Source organism: Hesperophylax consimilis, chromosome 18 (genome assembly GCF_061612785.1).
Source record: "Hesperophylax consimilis isolate HC1 chromosome 18, BYU_Hcon_1.0, whole genome shotgun sequence".
NCBI lineage: Eukaryota > Metazoa > Arthropoda > Insecta > Trichoptera > Limnephilidae > Hesperophylax > Hesperophylax consimilis.
The window spans coordinates 24299703-24325151 of record NC_142853.1 but is presented as its reverse complement, the minus strand read 5'-3'; the positions used below and the strand labels follow the sequence as shown (position 1 = coordinate 24325151).

The following is a 25449-nucleotide window of genomic DNA, read 5'->3' as shown; positions in this document are numbered from 1 at the left end:
TAATTTCTAGGATTCGACAAAGTGTTGGTATAGATTATGCTTAATTCTATAAATGGAATCAATAAATAAATCAATAGCACCCCCATACTTTTTGCCCAGATAATGAATCATATTGGTCAGTGAGTGAGTCTGATAGTTGGTCATGTATGTATTGCAGAAGAATGTTATATTTTGTCTTGTATTCTTAGTCGGGACATGAAATTTAATAGTGGCAACGATGGCAGGACTATCAATTAAGTTGTTAATGACTCTGTGTAACACAACCAGGTCTGAAATAATTGTCTTGTCAGATAGTGTTATTAGATGCAATTGATTCATCAAACTGACATAATTAATGTAATCAGTAGGAATTCTGAGCTTAAAATCAACTTACTTAAGAGATTTGTGCTGAACTCTTTCTATATTATTGAAGTGAACTTTATAAAACGGGACCAAATAGGTGAATTATACTCCAATTGACTTCTGACTAATGAAATATAGAGGGTTCTCATACAATCTATGGACTTAAAATCAGTTAAAGTTCTGCAATCGAAGTCAAGCATCTTTAAAGCCTTATTAGTTATATAGTTGATGTGTGCAATGAATGACAAGTTTTCATATTATTGGAGTGAACTTAAATAAAGGGGACCAAATAGGTGAATTAACTCCAATTACTTCTGACTAATGAAATAGATTATGAATAGAATTATAGCTCGAAAAAGTAAATATCGACGTCTTTGAATTGTTGTAGGATAGTCTTCACTTTATAGACCTCAAGATAGAACAACTATAAAGGTGCTGGTAAACAAACAAGAGAAATTTGCTCATTATTGCCTCAATAGTCTTGTCGAGCAAGTTGTTGGCCGTCAATATTATTGTAATGTATGAGACAAATTCAAAGCACAATAACGATCTCTTCCAATAACTAACTTTATCAAATAATAATAATATAACATTTACATAGCGCAGTTTTGTGTTATTTCACTTCAAGTGCGCTTAAGAGGAAGCTACAAGCCAAAAATGTGTATATTCTCGGTATACCTTATATTGTAAGTAATAGGCATTAAAATCGCTTGACAAACGGAGTCTAGAAACGTTTGATTTCAAGCAAAAAATGGTTTTTATTTATTTTCCAAATAAATTTATAATAAAGCAAAAAAGTTAATCAAGTGAAACTGTCACAGACAATCTTAGCTATAATACTGTATTTTTTTAAAGTTGTTTCCTTTATGCCTTCATACATTTATATTGAAAAAAAAATTTTTTTTAGTAGTTTACATTTATATTTTTTATTGAGTAATTTATTTTTTATTTGTATTCTACTCAAGCGAAGCGATAGGAAATCCTTCAATTTATCTAAAGCATATTTTTTGGTATTCATAATGTTCACCAAAAGATTGATTAAAGATTAATCAAAATAGTGATTGGGCATTAAACTTCGCCTTAACTATAACAAACTTAAAAATCATAATTCAGTATTAGTGGTCATAGTCTTAAAATTACGCCTACGTTGCGCCTTACCCAATACAGATTAAACAATATAACACAAAATTGTACAGTATATACAAAGCGATGACAAGAGAACAAAGAATAACAATAGAATAACAAACTTGGAAGCAAGACGCGAAGGTGTTTACTAATATTAATGGCGTTAGAAATTTGGCAACAGATTTGGAAGCGGATCGATGGTGACCACAGACGCGCATATAAATAACGATAATAATAATATTTGGATGATTTGTATAGCGCCGTTTTTGTGCAAAATAACCTCAAGGTATACGTATGTAACAGAGTGAAAAGGAAAAAAAATGGCTCGGCAATATTGTCGCAATATGGTAGCCGAGCGAATACACCGGCAGTACTTCGACAAGAATAAGCAATACATGACAATCTTGCACGACAATACGGAAATCTTGACGGCAAGAAATTGCCGTAAAAAATGTTAGCTTATCAAAGTTTTATTAGGTTAGGTTAGGTCAGGTTGACTACCCAGCGGCGTGAAAAAATGAGTAAGTATATATATTTTTTATAAATTGAAAGTAGTTTAATTTATTTTATAAAACAAATAATCCAAAGTTCTTATATTATGTTTTAATTTTACTTGACACAAATTAAAAAAAGTATATGTATTTATTTTGACCAAGTTATGGGTTGGCTTTGCTGTGGCCATCATTTCATTTTACTGGTTAGTCTAAAATAAAATAAAATAAAAACATTAGTCTAATAGATAATCTAGTGCCTGGTCGAAGTTTTTTTTATGGTTGAAAATAAACAAAATGGCGGGCTCTGATAATTTTCTCGCTGATTTTCAAGGAAAAAGTTCTAGTTTACTGTTTATTAAAAATTGAAGTTTTAATTTTTTTTAAATCCTTCGATCAGGCACTAGTTTTTTATGCCTGTTGAGTGGTTTTTGAATTTCACTGGTCACCGGCATAGTCAAACATAGTCTATCGAAAATGGCAATAACTTTATTGGTCTAAAATATATACAGGGTGTATCGGCAAGTACCCGACAAACTTTAACCAGCTATTCCTCAGCACAGTTGGAGTAAAAAATGTTATGGGCGCTTTGCTGTCCGGTAACATTTTTTTTACATTAAAAACAAAAAATAAATAAAAAATCCACACTCCGTCACTGTCATTTGCCTTGTTTCTCGTGTTCAACAGCTGTTATTAGCAAGTGTGTCAAAAAGTGTCCTCGCTCTTTCGTACACACTAAATAATAATAGTTAAAAATGAGACGAATGGTGCCGTGCCATTTCGTTGTGATTGTAAAAGCGCGCCAACGTAGGTACGTACGTACATTATTCAACGAAACTCGAACAAAATATTGCCAGACGGGTTTTAAAACTTTAAAACCAAAGACAAAGGATAAAACAGTGGTGAAAATATGAATAGTAATTTTTTTATTAAAAAAAAAATGTTACCGGACAGCAAAGCGTCCATAACATTTTTTACTCCAAATGTGCTAAGGAATAGCTGGTTAAAGTTTGTCGGGTACGTGCCGATACACTCTGTATATATTTTTTTCAAAAAAAGTATTGTAATTTCTTTGTATTATTTGTTATATAAGATAAATTAAACTACTCTCATTTGGTATTTATCTAACATACTATTTTTTTCACGCCGCTGACTACCCCTGACCCCTTGACCAATCGACTTATGCCCCATGTTTTGAAATCATGATATGATGCATCGTCTTCCTACTACAGGGTGGGGCAAAAGTAATCACCCGATGTTCTTTTGCTGTAATTTTTTTTAATGATAAACTTTGATACTGCTTGTTATTCCGCGTTCTTGCGGAGTAAACCGATTATGTCTTGTCGATTTATATTCTGCGTTTATTTACTTCACAAATGTAAAAACCAAATTAACGTTTGGCGCTATTTGCAAAAGTTATAGCGTTTTTCAATAGGGTGATTACTTTCGCCCCATCCTGTATACTGTGATTGTTTCATTGTTGTGTAGCCAGAAATAATGCATATCCTACTGAAGCAATGCATAATTTTGCCCCACATGTCTTGTTGATCTGTATTCTGCGTTTGTTTACTTTACAAATGTCAAAATTGAATTGACATTTGGTGCCATTTGTAAAATTTATAGCGTTTTCAAATAGGGTGATTACTTTTGCCCCACTCTGTAAATCCCACACGGAGAAAATTGAGTATTGCAAAATTATTCAGAATCTTTTCGAATTATTGGCAATCTTGTTAAAAACCAGGAATATTAAGACAAAATGTAATTTAAATAATCTCATGGTCGCAATTTTTATTTATTTCAATATTATGTTCATTATTCTATAAAGCCTGTGACGGACCACGCTATAAGCGTGCTATATTCTTGTGGATTGGCCGATTTCAGCATATCGCTTGCCATACACACATAAGCCATGATGCGTTTAGCGTAATCTATCTGTCAGCCCCATAATTCTACATGGTTTATTGCGAAATGACAATGAAGAACTGTCGTCACAATGGTAGATACTAATAATACCAAATCATGTCATTATTATTACAATAAGATATTTAGACAGACCGATTAATGCAAGGATAAACGAAACAGCAGTACCTAATATTAAAAAAAGTGTTATTAATTCTCTATTAAGTATTTATATACAATTTCAAACGTATCTCTACCGGATAAGTCCCAAATAAAATGATAAATGTTTAACTTACAATAATTTATAATACACACCATTTAAAATATTTAGATTGTATTATTTCCAAGAATGTATTTTGCATCTAATCCTGTGGTATTAAGTAATACACTCGTATTTATAGGGAAATTGATATGTAACGTTGATGTCAAATTAAAATAAAAATTCAATTGAATTGTAATCTTTTATTTATAACATCTTATGCTGGTATAAACACGAGAAAATGTCTGCGAACCGAGCCACGAACTATGGAAAAGGAACGAAGCAATCAAAATCAAAATAAAAAATCGACTAACCTTTCATTTATATAATTTTTAAATTTATTTTTTTAATGCATAATTTATTTTCATGTGTGAGGAAACTTTGACTGTCCAACTAGGAAGATTCTCTTTTTCGACATACAAATTAAAGAGCTTAGTTTATATTTAATGTAAGTTCCAATAAATAAGTAACTCAAGTAGTACCTACCTACTTTAATAATTTGTTAAATATGTTATTGACTTTACCTTCAAAATATAAAAATGGAAATAAATATCTCACGCGAACTCTGGCGGGATAAAAGGGTATTATGTAACACGGCTACCACCTTGAAACGGAAAAAAACACTAAAAAAATTAACATACAGGGTAAAAATCAAACGGTCGAGTTAAAACAAGACTTCAACTAGTTCATGATATCAACTAGTATACACATGATATCAACTAGTATACACGTGATATCAAATAGTGTACACATGGTATCAACTAGTATACACGTGATATCAACTAGTGTACACATGATATCAACTAGTATACCATGATATCAACTAGTATACACATGATATCAACTAGTATACCATGATATCAACTAGTATACACATGATATCAACTAGTATACAAATGATATCAACTAGTTTACCATGATATCAACTAGTATACACATGATATCAACTAATTATATTTACAAATTAGAAAAATGCAAAAATGTAAGAATAAAACCAGTACATTGTAACAACTTTTAAAGATTATACCCACCAATGTAATATATCATTGAAGATGAAGATAATACTATTAAATCTAAATGAACCATGAAACAGAACAAGACACAGAAAAATAAAAAGATAACGGTCTCAACTGGGAATCCAACCCTGGATCTCTGTCTTACGGGAACCAACTTTTTTTTTTCGTTCCTTTTTTTTGGAATTTTTGGAGACCGTTATCTATTATTTTTCTGTGTTTTGTTTCGTGTTTCGTTTAAATTTATTAGTATTATCTTTTTCTTCAAATTTTAATTCTATTCAAAAACATTCAGAAAAGAAATAAAGATTAGGTTTCGACCGAGACTCGAATTCAGAATTGCCTTTTAGAAGTAATTTTCAAATATTTTTTGATATATAATTTGAAAATATTATTTATTATAACTATCCCGAAATGATAAGGTTTGCAAACATCGACCTAAAAGCTATGGTTTTGTGTGCGCAAATATATTATGATTATGAATATTTGCGGTGTTTATCTGTCACCTTGAATAGAAAAAAAATGTTTTGGCCATTTAGATAGGACGTGAGAATCACGTACTTGATCTTTCTTGATAGCAATGTCAAACATTTTTCATGATAATGATAATTAATATTGTATACCTATTGTGCTTTCGATCTGTCCGAATTGTATTATTTATTTGCCCAACGATGGATAGCAAATTTATGAATTGGACTCTGGATCATCCTAAAATACTTAGCACTAACCTTAAAATAACAATTTTATTATTAGCACTCCTGTTCACGTGTTCATTCAGGTGTTCTTTTCTGATAAATATAATGACGAAATGCCACAATTTTTGTTATTTATTTTTGGGGTGTTATGCCGTGTTGCGCTAACTCCTTCTTTAGCCAACGTTTTGGACAGCATTAATATTATTAAAATAACACATCTGCCCTGATGATGGACACTGCAATGCTGTCCGAGACGGTGGCTAAAGAAGGAGTTAGCGCAACACGGCATAACACCCCAAAAACAAATAACAAAAATACTTTTGGCCGTGAAAATCTTAAATCATATTTAAATGCCACAATATTTGTATTTTTAACAATTAGTGCTCCGCCGTTCTCATAACCAGTGGCGGCTCGTGACTGTTGGGTTACTAGAGTGCTAATATTACAAAAATGGTGTTATTGATGTTGTTGTAGCTGAAAACTATTTTTTATTTTTTTCGAAAAATTGATTTTTTGTACGAAGATTTTCAGGAAATCTGGTTTAACTGAAATTTCATGAAAATCTTCATACAAAAAATCGATTTATAGAAAAAAAATCGTTTTACTAGCGTTTTACTGGTAGTTTGTTAGTAAATCTGTCAATTCATTCGTTAAAGGCCCGCAGTCCCGTTTTTAACTGGAATACGAATAATATTAAACTAACTAACGGAAACTAACCCGTGTAATTGCTTATCGTGAAGGTTTATCTGGTCAATTTGGAACATATAATGACCGAATTTTGCACTATAAACAACACTCACTGACGGTCAGAGGTAAACTCTCTGACATACTGCTTCTACACAAAATTATACATGCATCAGTTGATACACCAAACATTTTATCCCAAATAAACATTAATATACCATCAAGAAAATCAACTAGAAGGATGAAAGACATTTTCTATATTAAAGCCTACCACAAAAATACAGGATATTTTTCCCCTGTACCGCGAACATTGAGAAATTATAACATTATACATGGCTCTAATAATGAAATAGACATTTCTAATGACCAATTTAAACACTTAAAAAAAACCTATTACTTTTAATCATATTAAGCTGATATTGTGATAAAGCCCTTTATTTAAAGAGAAGCAACATTGTACCTACCTAATCAGTGTCTCACCAGTACAGGTGTGATAATAACAAATCGTTTATGAACATATTTGTATTTACCTTTTACCCATTCTCATTTGTTATTTACTTCTGCATATTTAGCTTATTCATTTTGTTACTATTTTTGTTATTATCATTTTGTTATTATTATGTATTTAAACATCCATGTATGTAAATTTTTGGGCACTATGCCTGTTTTGTACTTATAAAAATAAATAAATATTACCAGATTTTTGATAAATCAGCAGTATTTTATATCAGTAAGTTTTCACCCTGTGTGAATATAATATAATATAGTATCTGTAAGAACTAGCACTGACGAAATCTTCAACATACTTAACAGCAAATCATTTAAACAACTCTATTCTAAAACAATACTCTTTTACATTCATAAATACAGAGTACAAGAAATAACAACTAACACACATATTAGAAACACTAGATCTCAGGGTCAAAACCATATCCAAGAAGCAACTACAAATACAACATTTGGGCAAAAAATATTCCGATACTATGGTACTAAACTCTTCAATAAATCCTACTCTCATTCAACATTCACAACATAATTTTAACATTTAAATCTCAAATAAAAAGCTGGATATTAGAAATAGATAATATACTGACACCAAATACAGATTGAAACTGAACAAAGCATACATAATTATTTCAGAAAGCAAAACTGTTTATAATTACTTTATATTATTAATACTACTAAATTTTAATAATTTGTAAATGAGTTCCCCAGCACGGGAGATCCAAGTGAGGAAAACATTATACAGGATTTCCCAATAAGAGGTGTTATTTTGATGTTCAATCGTAAAAGAGCAATGGTTTCGTTGCTTGTGTGGCACGTAGCGCCGTCTTGTTGAAAGTAAACGTTGTCCAAATCAATATCATCCAATTCCGGCCATAAAAAATCATTAATCATCTCACGATAGCGCAATCCATTCTCCGTAACTGTTGCTCCAGCTTCATTTTCGAAAAAGTAAGGTACAATGACTCCGCCGGACCATAAACCGCACCAAACAGTCACACGTTGAGGATAGAGAGGCGTTTCAACAATAACTCTTGGGTTTTCCGAGCCCCAGATGCGAAAATTTTGCTTGTTGACGAAGCCACCGAGGTGGAAATGGGTCTCATCACTCAAGATGATTTGCATTTGATTCAGTCAAGTGAATTTTAATTATTTCAATGCGTTTTTGAAGCGTGTATCGTTCCATTTTTATTAATGGCGTAGTTTCTACTTGTCAAATGTCAAAAAATGACAGCTTCAAAAGTAACATCTACCGAAAAAGCGAGCTATTCAAAATAACACCTCTTATTGGAAAACCCTGTATATATTTGTTGCAAAAAAAAAATAATAAAACACTTTTTATTATTATCATTATTATATTGTTTTTCTTCCCTTTTGAGGTAATTGTAGGTTTCTTGAAACGTAATATTAGATTTTTCAATGATCAGACTAATGAGCAAAATTTGATCTAGTTCTGTTTAGTAAAAGGGTCTAACGCAAAACTTAAGTCGTCTTTCATCAAAGTTTTGAATCAGACGCTCAAAATAATAAGCTATTTTTTCCGACTTTATGACCGGGTTAAATTTCCCCACAGGAAAACAACTAAATCCTTCTACACACTTTTCCACAAATGATCATCTAGTCAATCCACATTATACAGTGCATTATATAAGCATAATAAATACAAAACAATACAAGAACAACACGTCAACTCACCAGAGATCAAATGGGAAAATAATTCACCGACTCCAGATATTTTCATATCAGAGGGTTGGGCTCGGTAGAACTCCTAACAGGACCTATAAATCCTACTGATCCCTCAATATAATTATTTAAAAAATCTTTTGTAATCCTACATGTATTTAAAATGGCTGATTTTTGCATTTATACAATTCTTTGACAGATCTAATACGCCTAAATTTTTAATGAGAGAGCTAGGTATAATGCCATTATTAAAAAGACAGAATTTCGTGGTTCGAACTTAATTGTAGAAACAGAAAATCTAAATCTAATCTATGGATTGAGGCGTTGTCCCATGACCAGTGGCGGTTCGTGGTTTTTTTAACAGGGGGTTCAGAAATTTAAGAGAAGATAAACATATCTAATTAAAATTTACTTACTGTTGTCCTTCGTCAAATAGTCGAATACGGCAGCAGTCACACAACTTAAATAAAGTTAGTGGGAGGGGTACCTACATATTATTGTTTTTAAATCACTTTACCTAGACACAATTATTAGATAATGTAAAACCCTGTATATATTTGTTGCAAAAAAAAAATAATAAAACACTTTTTATTATTATCATTATTATATTGTTTTTCTTCCCTTTTGAGGTAATTGTAGGTTTCTTGAAACGTAATATTAGATTTTTCAATGATCAGACTAATGAGCAAAATTTGATCTAGTTCTGTTTAGTAAAAGGGTCTAACGCAAAACTTAAGTCGTCTTTCATCAAAGTTTTGAATCAGACGCTCAAAATAATAAGCTATTTTTTCCGACTTTATGACCGGGTTAAATTTCCCCACAGGAAAACAACTAAATCCTTCTACACACTTTTCCACAAATGATCATCTAGTCAATCCACATTATACAGTGCATTATATAAGCATAATAAATACAAAACAATACAAGAACAACACGTCAACTCACCAGAGATCAAATGGGAAAATAATTCACCGACTCCAGATATTTTCATATCAGAGGGTTGGGCTCGGTAGAACTCCTAACAGGACCTATAAATCCTACTGATCCCTCAATATAATTATTTAAAAAATCTTTTGTAATCCTACATGTATTTAAAATGGCTGATTTTTGCATTTATACAATTCTTTGACAGATCTAATACGCCTAAATTTTTAATGAGAGAGCTAGGTATAATGCCATTATTAAAAAGACAGAATTTCGTGGTTCGAACTTAATTGTAGAAACAGAAAATCTAAATCTAATCTATGGATTGAGGCGTTGTCCCATGACCAGTGGCGGTTCGTGGTTTTTTTAACAGGGGGTTCAGAAATTTAAGAGAAGATAAACATATCTAATTAAAATTTACTTACTGTTGTCCTTCGTCAAATAGTCGAATACGGCAGCAGTCACACAACTTAAATAAAGTTAGTGGGAGGGGTACCTACATATTATTGTTTTTAAATCACTTTACCTAGACACAATTATTAGATAATGAGAAAAGTTTTATAGGAATTAAATTGTTTAATGTTTTTATAGCACTCAATGTAGGTACGTTGCTAATTATTATTGTTTTTTAGAGAAGAATAATTTCGTAGAATATATAATAGATATTTTAAAACATCAAAAAAACAAATAAAGGTGGCACGAAATAAATTTAAAAATAGGTAGTAGATTTACAAATGCCATAAGCAAACGGTTGGAGAAATGCAGAAACAAGAAAACAAAAATATGTACAAAAATGACTACAAAGTTAAATACCATAATATAACATAAAAAAATAACACTTAACTTGCATCCCTATGGTTCAAAGGTTAAACGTCGGCCGCGAAGTTCTCGGGTTTCTTCGGTTACATTCGTCAATGTTCGGAGGTCACGTGATATCACAACGCGTGTTCGGCGCACACAATTTGTCTTATTTTTGCAAAGAAAGACCAAATTTTGTATATATCACCGTCATAGGGTCTGTACCGGCTAAGATTATTTTGTATGGAGAGTTTGGCGCGGATTTTAACTCGCACAAATTTGGAATAGGCATCGTATTTTTCGGTGGCGCGGGTTTTGAAGGCGAAATTTTAATAGCGTGCTATCTATAATGTGCTTATATTATTATAAAACAAGGATGTTTTATTTTCTCATATTTTTAATGGGGGTTCGCCGCACAAACGCACTTTAGAGAAAACCGCCACTGCCCATGACAATGATCCTGGGTTCGATTCCCATTTTCTACCATTATCTTTTTATTTTCTGTGACTTGTTCTGTTTCATGTTTCGTTTAGATTTCTTAATATTTTTTTCTTCTTCGATGATCATATTTCCAAAATGTTTCGAAAATCTTGTAAGTTGAAAAGAACCCCGTATTTTAAAGACAATATATAATCAGATATGTAGTAATTCTGCACGTAATTTTGTACAGCATTAACTAGTAGTATTTTATTGAAACGTAAAACGTAACATTGCCAATTTAGTATTTAGGAAGTAGGCCATCTTCGCCTACAATGTTTATTCAATTAGAACCTGCAGAGAAGCTAGCACAAGGTTGAAGCTGCGCGAGATTTTAAATTAACCTTCGGGTGATCATAATAATTGCGAATAAGTACCTGATTCTTCCAATGAAGTAGTTGTTAGTTATACTCATATACCAGGGAATCTACCTCGGATGCAGGTAAAGATGAACAGTAACGTGTCGCAAGATAAAATCTTAGGCAAATTAGTTAATATATTCTTCATGTAACAATAGTTTTGTTAAAACGCCACATTAGTGAAATGAATAACATTAGCAGTATTTCAAAGTTAACATAGCTTTGTTTGTATTGGTTTCTATTTGTTGATGAAGGAAAACTAATGCTTAAATAATACTAATTTGGCTAAGCGGTTGAATCAATCTGGTTGAGTTGAATGTAAAGTTGAACCGTGTAGAGGGGCATTAAGCATGTGTTGGTTCTGAACTTAATTTTTTTAAATTAATATTCTATTTTTTATGTACCACTTAAGAAAGGATTAAGAATTAAGTCTTTAAACGAACAAAACTATTTATTCATATTCATATTGCGTATATGAGGGCGCAAACAAATAATTTGTCTTAATACTGTAAAGCAATACCTTACAAAAGCGTATTTAAACAAAATTAATTAATTAACGCCATCTGTGAACACGTGGAATACAACGAGCGTTGCGTTTAACCTAAAGCAAATTTGATGAAGGAAAACTAATACTTAAATAATACTAATTTGGTTAAGCGGTTCTATCAATCTGGTTGAGTTGAATGTAAAGTTGAACCGTGTAGAGGGGCATTAAGCATGTGTTAGTTGAAACTTAAATTTTTTTAAATTAATATTCTTTCTTTTTATGTACCACAGTAACAGTTACATTTCATTAGAATAGCGTGTTTAATAATCGAAAATTCACGTTGTACTGCCATTTTAATTTAATGAAAATGAAAAAAACTTTATGTCCACAACTATTTAGTCAAAATAATCGACATGTTTCAAAACCAATTATTTCAAAGTGTTTTATTTTCATCAAATTATAATAATTATTTATATTTCGTATCTGACTTTTTTATGACAACGTCTTACGACGGAGTATATCTTATCATTTATTTAATTTTTATTATTGTTTTTTTAATATTAAATTCCACCTTTGACGGCCCTCAATTCTAGTGAAAGAATTCTCAAGCTGCATTTCCGAATTATTCCTATTTATAATTCAAATCTCCGATTGAAGTCTGTGACAGACCACGCTATAAGCGCGCTATATTTGCGTGGTTTGGCTATTTCAGCATATCGCTCCCCACACATTCCCATTGGCAGTGCAGAGATGTGCTTTATTTCAAATAAATCCATTTCAAATGGAAATGCAAAATGCAAAATGGGTATTTTCCATTTTGCATTTTAAATGCTTTTCTCAATGCATTTTCTATTTTAAATGCTTTTTTGCAACATTCTTCCTACTATCTCCACTCATCTTGTTTTCATAAGCCCCAAATATCAGTCGTTCCTCAACCTCCCTGGCTTGCTCCCTGGTAGGAGCCCTGGCAATTGAGTGATACCATTACAAAAAATACTGAACATGGGGCCATGATGCTGTAATATTAAATGTTAGATAGCAGTTTCTATGTTTTTACGTTGGCAACATTAGTCCCGCGCAAAGTTTTTGTGGATTCATAATCTGTAGTCGTGGTGTTTATGGATTTACCATCATGTAATATGTTAGTTTTACATTAATATCCATTATTAAATGACAAAATTGTTTAAAAATTCTATCATTATTTTAATTGTTTGACCTGAGAAACCATTTTGCATTTTCAATGCATTTTGAAAATAGGTATTTTGCATTTTGCATTTGAAATGCTTTTCTAAAACCCATTTTGCATTTTGCATTTTCAAATGGAAAAGTTTTGACCCATTTCCATTTTGCATTTCAAATGGTTATGGGTACCCATTTTGCGCATCTCTGATGGCGAGCGATACGCTAAAATATGCCAAGGCATGATACGTATAGCGTAATGTATCGCCTACATGAATCATAGATTGGCCAGTTAGAGGTTAGTGGTTAGAGTTTTATTATTCCAAAGGTGTATGAATACCTTATTTGATTTCTATATTATAATTTACGTATTAAATATTCATATGTTCACAAACAAATTTTGTAGCGAAGTCGCCACTTCCTCACCTATACAGTTTAGCAAATGAACCAATGATATCGACATCTTTAATGTAACAAATTGTATGTTTAAACATTTTTTACTTCAAGACATTGTTTCTGAAAAATTCAGTTTATAATTATTATTTTTTTTTAAATTTAATCCATTTGTAAACCGTAACGTAATAAATGTTTTTTTTGCAATAATTGCTTATAAACCTTATGTAAACAAAATCTAAACATTTCAATGTACCCAATGTAAAATCCCCACGGGCGTATAAAAGGAGTAAATAAAAAAGTAAAATAATTAAAAATATACGATAATCCATTATCCATTGTACCCTGTCATTGCACTTACCCTGATTGACTCTATTTAGTGTCATTAATAATAATAAAACTCAGTTATCAAAGTGTTCTACAAACTAAACATATCATTTTTATAGATTATGTTGTCTGTTGTGTCCCGTTCTCCTTGTATTCAGTGGCTATAAAAATAATTTAAAGATATCGAGTCCGATGGATAGCGCTGCGGGTTGCGGTTACTGATAAAAAGTGCTCGTTATCGATATTATTACATATTATTTTGATTATTTTCTCTCGTTTGTTGCAGCCCATGACCTGCCAGTCGGTGACTTTGTTCAGTTGACCTGCTCTCGTGGCAAGATCGAGTGGTACCTACACCGGAGGTCTACAACATTTCCCGCTCTATTTTCATTGTTGTGCCTATCAGAATTCGCAGTTATTAGAACGTTTGAACTTCGAACGCCTGAAGATTAAGCAAGATGGCCGCTACCGCTGGAGTCAATTCGAAGTGAGTTGTTGTTTTACTATTATTTTATCGAGCTTGTTTTACTAACTTTATAAACAAATATTAATCTTATAAGCGTACGACTTTGAGATAATGGTGTCGTGGGTCATATTGTCACAACAATTCCATTACGGATCTATGTCGAATCTTTGCTGCCTTTGGTTTAGAGGCCCATATGTAGAATAACTTTAAATGACTGTCTGTATTATTTATATGTTTTACCTAATGCACATACCACGTATTATTCATAAATAATGCTACTCGAATATAAATAAAGATATAGATTCCCTTTAGAATATAGTCGGTGGGTGTGCAAAACCGCCAATTTCGAGTAAAATGAGAGTTTATTTATGTATTCCTTATTGGATTAATCTCAATATGTTAAATACGTCCCCTATTGCCTATTGGACGTCTGTTAGCTATGGATTTGAAATAACATAACTAAATCAGCTTTATTGTTTCTCCTGAACAAGCACGATTTTATAGATTGGAGATTTTAGTTGAAATATGTTCCTTATTGCCCATTGGATGTCCCTTAGCGATTAGAGTAACAGCAGATCTACCGGCTAAGAACTTTTAACTAAATCAGTTTTTTGTTTCTCCTGAACAAGTACGATTTTGTAGATTGGAGATTTTGGTTGAAATACGTTCCTTATTGCCTATTAGATATCCCTTGGCCATTAGAGTAACCGCACATCTGCCGACTAAGAACTTCTATAAAATCAGTTTTTTGTCTCTCCCAAACAAGCACGATTTTGTGGATCGGAGATTTTGCTTGAAATGTATTCCTTATTGCATATTCGATGTCCTTAAACAACATTAAACTAAAGAATTTGTGCGACAACTGATTTGCCTGCTTCACCAAATCAGTGTATTGTCTTTCCAAAAAAAATAAAGATTTTGTAGATTGGAGGTTTTGCTTTAAATGTGTTTCTTATTATCTATTAATTCTGCCTTTGAGATTTTAACAATATTTAATCATTGGAATGCGAGTATCCAGATTAGCGTAACTGCCGATCTCCTTCCTAAGAACTTCTTCAAATCAGTTTTCATCAGACTCCTCACAATTTTGTAAATTGGCGGTTTTACACGCCGCCCGCACTATTTAATAAACACATCGCTATTTTGCTGACTTTACTAGTAAGTATGCTGAATGAAAAATCCAATATGGAGGGCTTATCTGTTGCCGAAAATAAATAGAAAAAAATGATTACATTGATTAGAAAAATTGATTAAATTGTGAAATAACATTTTATCATTCCTAAATCTCTCTTACTATTACTATGCGAATAGAGGAAATGGGGGTAAGTGTAAGTAAATAGACAGGTAATTTTTATTTTATTTTTTATGTGAATACCGCACAATAGTCCCGCCTATCCCCAACTATCTGGAGCCAGTGAGTCTAGGTTGTGAAGTTGAAGGTAGGGGAAGAAAATTGGGAAGAGGAAGTGAGGTATAAAATGAATTATGGAAAATCGGCAAACAAGGAGAAGGGTGCAACAACAAAGAAGAATTAACAATACGGATGTTGAAATAGGTAACAAAAAATACAAAAAACAATTACGATAAGGGTTAGGAAAAGGTATTGGGTGATATGGTGACAACCTTTTAAGGTGAAAAGTCCATAATCTGACCAGGTAGATGAGAAGGCAATATTACGTGTAGATGATTATGTTAAAATGATTGTAGGCGAGTTGATGACAAGCAACGATTATCAAGACGAGAAGTTTGTTAAGGCGATGCACTACGTCGTGTAATATTTTAAATTGAGCCGCTATCAATAACAACCCTTACGTAGATGGCGATAAGGTTTAAATTCCCGCTTAACACCATCCGCCTGTTTTGATTTATGCAAGAAAAAAACATGGCCAAAAAGTGCCTTTTATTTTATTTTGTGGATGTTCAGGCATAAATATTTAATTTTTTTTCGATCATTTTATAGATAACTTAATTTGCCACATTATACAATAAAATCATAACCGAAATGGGTTTGTAAGTAGGAGATTTTGAACTTTAATGCAGTTTTCATAGGTCTTATTCATTATTTTTTTCTGGGCTTATAAAAAGACTTGTGTAAAAAATACTCGATTATTTCAAAGGCCAAGATGTATTCTACTCGCAGTATTTAATTAAAGCATCTGAAACATTTCTAGGCGACCAAATTTTCAAACCAAAAACACATGATTTTGCATTACTACGTATGGCATCGCCTTAAAGCGTGTACCTAGTAACTTAGCGATAAGGCACAAAGACCGGTTGACGATTTTCAAAAGGGTGTGTTGACGGGTAAGTGACAAGTTTGTTAATTCTAATTGATGACAAGGCATAAAAACGTACAGATGATAATATGACAAGGTGTACATATGCGAAACTACCAAGGTGAAAAGTGTGGTAATGCGGATAGATGACTTGGTGACGGGCAGACGACTATATGAGGTACAGAGGTCAGAAGTTGATAAGACGACAAGGTAAATAATTGCCAAGGCGAAAATATGGGTCGATGATTATTTGTATGAAAATGGTGAGTGTGTTTATTGCCAATATTATAGGCAGTAGAAGTTAGTTAAAGCTAGTAGATGACTTGGTGATAAGACAAAGAAACGGATATATGCACACGGGAAATGATTTTTTGGTTAGTAGGTAAAAAGGTATCAAGCTGGTGTAAATCCGGTGTAAAGCTAGGTAACAAAAATATACTGATCGTCAATTAAACCTGAGGTTAGTTATGAGGTGTATATCCATTATAGGTGACTTAGTGATAAGCCAAAAAGACGGGTGAATAATTATTTGAAAAAGTGTTTAGGGTACTGGTTGACAAGAGTAAAGGCGAAAATTCAAAAAGACGAGCATATGATTATGTGAAAAGGTTTTTAAGTGAATAGATAACAATAAAAAAGGAGGTATGAAGGCGATATACTCTGATTGAGAACAAAGATTGGGAGACTATAACACAAGGTAACGAGTTACAAGGTAAAGATGTACAACTGATAGAATACAACACGAATAGGCGAGTGAAATAGAGACAAACCAGACTAGCTGAGAAGGCCAATACGTGCCGATATAATAATCAAAAATAAGCAAATGATCTTTCGCTTGTTCTAGATGCGTTTGTAAATAAAACCTGCTTGCAGTAATCATGCTACCAGCTTGTTATCAACATCGCAAGAGATCAGCATCCGGCAAAGTGCTAAATGACCTTATCAGCTTATTACTTCACAAAATAATCATATTTTGATTGTCTTTATAACGAATCGTTCTGATATCGAAACGGTGGGGTTTAGGATGCGTCAGGTGTCACCTTATGTCAGACAAAGGCATTCCGCTGATAGCTCCATAGTAACCTCTCTCTCTTTGTCGTAAACGACATTATGTAACAGAAAGAGAGGTTACATTGGAATTCTCAGTGTCAGGACCATTTATATTAGACACGGTATTAACATAAATTATTCAGATTAATTATTGAAAACAGGGTGGACCCTAAATATTATAATATGGAATACAGCATTATTATTTATTGTTTCAATACAAAGGGCCGGGTGTTTCACAGAACTTGAACAATTCATCAAATTTCAAAGATAAAATTCAAGTTTAAGTTCTATTTTAGCTCTGTTCTATTATGATTCGGATGTTTCACGGAACTTGAATAAAACATTCACAGAACTTGAATATATTTGAATTTTATGAATTGTTCAAGTTCTGTGCCTTACTGCCCTTCTTTATTTATTTTATACATTAACTCCACGTATAGGCTCTATGAAAAATAATTTCCCTCAGGGCCTATATCATCTTTTGGGATGCTGTGTGGAGGGTCTTTTTGAGGAGATGAATAATTTAAATATTACAATGGAAGCGTTAATCTTTAAAAAGTTATTTTAATTTAATAAATTTGTGTGTAGGTAACAGATATAAATATTTAAACGGCCGCTTTAATCAGTCAGAATTTCAGAATGTATGAATGTGAATGATGCAAGGAGTGTGTGTGCCGACACAAAGTTGTGTGCCGTTCTATCCTCTCTACTTCCCCCTTCCTTCGGAGAAACGGCCTGCTAGTTATTAATATTTAATTTAATTTCTTTTTAGCAATGACTCAACTCTTATTATGAATTACAATCTACTTTATTTGCCATATTTAATTTTTATGATTGTTTTAAATAATTTTTCATTGTCCATTGAATAATCCGTCTAGCATCACCAATGATATTATTTGATGCCAACTATTGTAAATCAGGATTAAATTGAATGAATTTTATCAATTGATTAAATCATTTTTAGATATGCGCAAATTCTCAATTTATCAACAATTTTCTAGAAATTAATATTTATCGAAAATTTAATTATAAATACGATTTTTACTTTTCCTAATAAAAACTGAACTAACGTGCATTTAAAGCAATATGTGCATACATATTTGATTGAGGTGATTTATCACGAAAACGGCGCTATATAAATTAGCCAAATACAATAATTATTATAGGTGTATTAACATTTAAAAAATATACCCACGTAAATGTATATTATTAATCTATCCATATATTATTCATGGTGTTAAGGGACGTACTTTACTTGCTTTAACCAGTGATTCCTGACATTACTTTGTGTAAAAAATGTAAGTGAAATTTACATGTCTCTATTCAAAACAGACGTACTGAAAGACATCTAGAATATGAAAGACAAAGAAGAGCGATATCCGTTAGAGCAGGTATGCTGTTAAGGCGTTTTCACGTTTGCAGTATAATTTAACCACATTTTTAATAAACTAGCAATATTTAATATAAGTAAGTTTTCTCCGTCTAGTTGGTAAAACTGGTCCTTCGCATAATGTGGATTGACTAGATGATTATTAGTAGAAAAGTGTGTGGAAGGGTTTAGTTTTTCCTTTGGGGAAGATTTAACCCGGACATAAAGTTGAAAAAAAAAATTATTCCCGATGAGTTTAATTAAACTTATTTCGGGAACATTGTACAATTAAAGGGATTTTTTTTTACATAAGAATATGACTATATAAGAGGGAATTCAATGAAGAGTGTACATAGATTTTAAAACAGACTAGACAGACTAGCACGGTTAATATTTTTATAAATACATTAGGAAAGATATACAGAAATTATAGAGATTTTTTGTTTGTTACTGGAAGTTTAAGAAATTTAAGTTACTAAATTAGGTAATGCGTTATATTGCATGTATACATTTGGAATTAATTATTTTCCAAATTTATTCTAATAGTTATTGCCATGGAGGGTTATTGCTGTTATTAGAAAAGTTTTACAGTATGTTTATTTTATTACCTATACTGTATTATAATTGTAATGTTTGTGATGTTGAAAGTATTTATTTAAAAAAAAGTATTTACCTAGGGATCAATCCTCAGTGCATGTAGGTACTCTGATTGACTCTATTTGCTACGATATCTGTTATAGCTATAAACAACAAAAAGGACCAGTTTTACCAACTAGACGGAGAAAACTTACTAATATTAAATATTGCCAGTTTATTAAAAATCTGGTTAAATTATTCGTATTCTTATTAAAAACGAAACTGCAGACTGTTATATTCCTGCGCGTTGCTTCGCACATCATTATCTCTAGTTGAATCGGTTAGGTGCGTAGTAGACGGTCCATCTCCGCTCGGGCCTATGTTGTTCTTTAAACAGTTGGACTATTAATAGTATTAATAGCGAGAAGTGTTGTTAGCAGACTTTCGGCCACGAGGTTTACACTCGTAAATTGAGACAATCATGCTCCTGTTTGGGCGACCACTCTCGTGTGTGACCTCCATACTGAGGGGTCTCGCGTTTACTGGTCCCAAGAAGATCCTATTTCGATCAGTCTGGTATGTATGAAAACTAGGCCCGGTTATCATTTTATTTTCATTGTTTCGTATGTGTGAGAGTTTAAAGAAATAAACTTCCACGTTGCGTACTGCCTGCAAATTAATAATTCAATTTGGTTGAGCGGTTGTATCATTGTGGTTGAGTTGGACATGTGATTATATGCGATGTGAAGGCGCATGGTGTTTTCATCCCATAAAACCGATGATTTTGAAGATGTGTGATATTCGCGTAGACTATCGACACATGGGTTAGATTATAATGGTTATAATCTAGGCAGGTATGTGCCTATGTAAATTAACGCTCTGTTCGCTGAACCAAAAAGATAGGTATTCGCAAATGTGACTTACGGAAGAGTTGGTTGTGATGTTCGACGATATGGTTCTTTTGGTAGCGCTCGTATGGTAGAGGAATTCACAGGCACTCGTATAAGATTGAGGTAATTATAACTCCGGCTAAAATTCGAATTGACACATCGGTTTTTTTATCGGTACGGTGTTTTGGTCAACTGTCATTAGATGACGTTTTCGCTACGGCGCCGGCAGCTAGATTTAAATCAAAGCAACACTGCGCAGATTCAAACCAGTAAAATTTGAATCCTAGCCTCCTTATTGGTTGGAGCGGAAAAAGCGTTAAAACAATTCAGCGTCACGAAACAGAAGATATAATGAAATTAGCATTTTTTATGATTGAAAATACTTTTTGAGGATTATCGTGATGTGATTTGATTGTTAATTTTATTTGTATGCAACCGAAGTGGACTTAATCGTAGGTCAAACATGACTCTATTTGAAGTGATTTAAATTTTGATAGGTTTTTGGTTGATTTTGAAAGCGTATCGTTAATGTTGTTTTTTTTTTCAAAAAGTAATACATCTGTTGTCTTTTACTATATTTTTTTCCTACATTTTTATGTAGTTATTTATTTTTATATACTTTATGGATTTTTACGGTCTCTAAAATAAAGAGTAAAATCTTTTTAAATTAAAACATAGTTTGTCCACCTGGGTTCTCGAGGAAACCAATATATAGAAAATATGTAATAAGTAATAACTATAGCAAGTTAGTTAAAGATCACCAAAATAACACAATGTCCGTGTTTCAGATTATTTTCAGTACCTCAACCTTACTTACAGGATCCAGTTTTGTTTTTCTTCATGCTATAAAATTTTCAAAAATCATAAACAGACCATGTCAGACTTTGTCGGTCTGTGTGGTCGAGAGGTAAGTCTCTCTCTCGACTGTCAAGCTGGAAAAAATCCGGGCGTGAGCAAGTAAATTTTATTTGATTAATTAGTTCGTAGTATGTGTGCGGCATGTCCCAGAGTAAAAGATACTCTCAGCATCGCCCTGGTGTAGCACCATTCAGAATTGAAACGTTGCTTGAAATGGCTTTGGCCGTTGTGTGGCCCACTACCTTCATCCTCAGAACATACCTCAATTGGGGATTCGATAGTCTCACTGACTCCAGACGGTTGGGAGCAGTGGAGACTCGTTGAGTGCGGATACACATAAAAAAATAAAATTTAAAAAAATGTCCGCAAAAAAAACGACACTGCGTGCGTGGCACGTTGAGTAGTTGTACTGCTAGAGCATCCAACCACCATTCATTACCCAACCGTCCAACCATGTAGTAACATCTGTAGCATGGTTGAACCATTGAACCATTGAACCAACATTACTCAGTCTGGCTAGGGAGTATGGAGCCATCGTTGTCTGAAAGTTTCAGTTGTCTGAAAGCGTACATTTAAAGAATAAAAATAAATAAAATGCCATGCATGACTAATAAACGTGGAGTTATGGCGGAATTTTTATACTTTATGAGGATTTAACTTGCTTGTTGGAAACTACAAGCAAGATGTACCTCCTCTGAAAGTACCAGGAATGAAGCTCTTGTGAACCGTTTGGAGCAAATTTACATTGAACTGAATGAGCCTTTTTTTTGCCCACGTTTATCTTTTTCTTTTCGTGTTAATAGTTAAAGATGCTACTAGAGCGATCGCATTTTTTTTGTTTGTTTTCGAACCAACCATCGGGTCATCTGTATGCAACACTTAACGGTTGATACACCACGGTTGGGCCAAACGAATTGAGTATCTGTAGGGGGTTTAATTGCGCATTGATTTACCGAATTGAGTGATCTGTAGGGGGTTTAATTTCGCATTGATTTACCGAATGCAAATTGAGAATGACACAAGTCACCGAAAATACATTTATTTTAATTTAGTATCCGGTAATCCTTTTACGCAGGTCCTAACCTAGCCTTACCCTAATTGTCACAATAGATAACGGGACATCGCGAATCCAAAATAAACACAATGGTAAAAATAATTTTATTTCCTGGAATTGCACTGTGAAGTACCTACTGTGAATTCACCAGAAGGACAATCGAAATTACATAAATGCACATTCACTGTTAGCGATTATTTTTTTGGAGATTACTAATTTAAAAGAACGATTCGTACTTACGAATGTATTTTTATTTTGTTTTGCCAACTTTATAATAGGTAAATTTTATTAAAAACCTTGAATATGTATTTTTTTTATCAGGAATATAAAAATTCCGATTATTAGCACTTTGTCACTACTTGAAGAAAACACAGGTGTATGAACACATGTTGCGATATATTATGAAAGTACTAAGATATTATTAGGAAGCGGCTTGCTGTCTCGTTTTTAACTGGATTTTAATAAATCAGCAATACTCATTTTTCTCCGTGTGCCATTCATAGATAACAGAGACGAAAGAAGAAGTCGAAGCTGAGCTACGACCAAACTGCATGTCGTGTAGATAGAAGCAAAGGCGGTGCGCCGCTGAGCGAAGACGTGATTTGCTGTACAGAAAACTTACTGCTATGAAATACTGTTGATTTATTGAAAATCTGGTCAAATTGTTGCTACGGCATGCCACAATATAAGTATCTTAGTGTCACTATCAGTATTTGTATGAACACGTGTTCCGCCATCCGCATAAAACATTCGCTGTTGACTGATACTTTGTTAAAAATCTTTCAATCCATTCGTCATTGGCCTGCAGTCCCATTTTTAACAGGAAAACGAATAATTTGACCAGATTTTTAATAAATCAACAGTATTTTATATCAGTAAGTTTTCTGCGTGCAGATCTCATGAAAAAGGTTTTGATATTAAAGAAATCGCATTATTGTATTTTTGATACTGTTTATGTGACTAAGTGTACAACTGGAAAATGGACGCAGTCTGTCATATAACTTAATTTTGATACTGTTTATGTGACTAAGTGTACAACTGGTAAATGGACGCAGTCTGTTATATAACTTAATTTTGATACTGTTTATGTGACTAAGTGTACAACTGGAAAATGGACGCAGTCTGTTATATAACTTAATTTTGATACTGTTTATGTGACTAAGTGTACAACTGGTAAATGGACGCAGTCTGTTATATAACTTAATTTTGATACTGTTTATGTGACTAAGTGTACAACTGGAAAATGGACGCAGTCTGTTATATAACTTAATTTTGATACTGTTTATGTGACTAAGTGTACAACTGGTAAATGGACGCAGTCTGTTATATAACTTAATTTTGATACTGTTTATGTGACTAAGTGTACAACTGGAAAATGGACGCAGTCTGTTATATAACTTAATTTTGATACTGTTTATGTGACTAAGTGTACAACTGGTAAATGGACGCAGTCTGTTATATAACTTAATTTTGATACTGTTTATGTGACTAAGTGTACAACTGGTAAATGGACGCAGTCTGTTATATAACTTAATTTTGATACTGTTTATGTGACTAAGTGTACAACTGGAAAATGGACGCAGTCTGTCATATAACTTAATTTTGATACTGTTTATGTGACTAAGTGTACAACTGGTAAATGGACGCAGTCTGTTATATCACTTAATTTTGATACTGTTTATGTGACTAAGTGTATAAATAGTAAATGGACGCAGTCTGTAATATCACTTAATTTTATACTGTGTATGTTACTAAGTGTACAAATAGTAAATGGACGCAGTCTGTTATAATACTTAATTTTGAAGTAGGAATTTAATTGTATTTGTGTGGGTTAATTGTTTATTTAATCTTCTCCAGGTGGTCCATGGGACCAGGAACGCTTAATGTCCCTCTGGAGCTATTTGCCCTCAACAGGAAACGTCTTGGGACCAGCTTACCCTTCGATACTATCACAGTTCTTCAAGGAGGGGACTCACTCCACCTGTACGATACTGACGTAGAATACGTGTTCCGGCAGGTAAGACTGTTACACTATTCTTCATCATAATCATTATTGAATATACTCATTTCAATGAGAGCTCAATTGTAAACACTCAATTTCTGTTACAAGCTTGGAAGAAGAATATATATATTCGTATTATGAGAAAAAAATGTAGTGTATTAACTAGTAAGTACTCCCATAATTCAAATTTCATAAAAAAATCTATTAAAAACAATATCAATTACACGTCGCCACTGTGAACAATCTAGCTCATCACGTGGTTTGAAGTCCGTCTCGTTCCAGCAGCACCATACACAGGAGATAGAGCACATATCACGTGATCCGTTGCGACGAGTGGCAATGCGATCAGTGGCGACCTAAATATTTGAACATTGAAAAAAATATATATTACCGTTCAGCATCTACATTTTTTACTCCAAAAATGCTCAAGAATTGCTGGTTAGTATTTCGGGTACCAGCAGGTGCTGAGACACCATGAATGTTATACGGTTCCGTAACAAAACAGAACACATAATAAACAACATCAAACCTAACATAACCTCAACTAATCTTATTTAACTAACCTTTTTATTTATTTATTTTATTTATTATGTAAAAAGAAATTTTACATTTCACTTTCTTAACTTAAATAGGTACATACAAGTAGTTTTCTAATTTTATTCTGATAACTTAAGATTAAAAAGTTTTTTTTTTAAATACATTTGTACTCTCCGTTTTAAGGTTATCTGGAAGGAGATTGCATATTTGTACACCCTCGTGGCCAATGCCTCTTTTGCCACTTTCAGTCCTTACAGTATTTGTGTACAATTTGTTATGTTGCCTAGTATAATGTTCGTGTACTTGTGAATGTTGTGTTTGTGTGTTTAAGTCCATTTTGGATTTTATAGATTAGGAGGCATATGTTGTATTCGTAAAATTTTCTTATTTTCAAGAGTTTCATTTCCTGATATAGTTTTTTTGTGGGAGTGTCCGGGTTATAATTGAAGAGTTTTTTAATAACTTTGTTCTGTATTGTTTGTAAATCGATTAGGTATGTAATGTATAACCTAACCTGACCTAACCCATTTTTTATCATGTTGTGTGTTGTTACCTCAGATCATAGGTTGTCACCGTTCTGTTTTATTCGAATTTATACCAGAATAGGTTTTATACGCCTCGTTTCATATGGCGTAAGAAAAAAGAGTGTACAATGATATAACGTAGCTACCAGTGGTATCCTCATACAGAGTGTTAAAGGACGTACTTGACTTACATTAACCAGTGATTCCT

General features: G+C 32.7%; 1 protein-coding gene across 2 annotated transcripts in view; it reads left to right on the top strand.

The window, feature by feature from the left end:
• The window catches only part of Dip-C (dipeptidase C), a 175870-nt gene that overhangs the window by 74333 nt on the left and 76088 nt on the right, over positions 1-25449 (top strand). The window contains exons 2-3 of one of the 2 annotated variants that reach the window (XM_089642722.1): positions 13926-14126; positions 24036-24195. In XM_089642722.1, the coding sequence (XP_089498848.1) occupies positions 14098-14126; positions 24036-24195 (189 nt within the window). In that variant the 5' untranslated portion in view covers positions 13926-14097. Of the gene's footprint in view, positions 1-13925; positions 14127-19714; positions 19953-24035; positions 24196-25449 lie in introns of those variants that run through there. The other variant, XM_089642721.1, reaches the window with a different exon arrangement.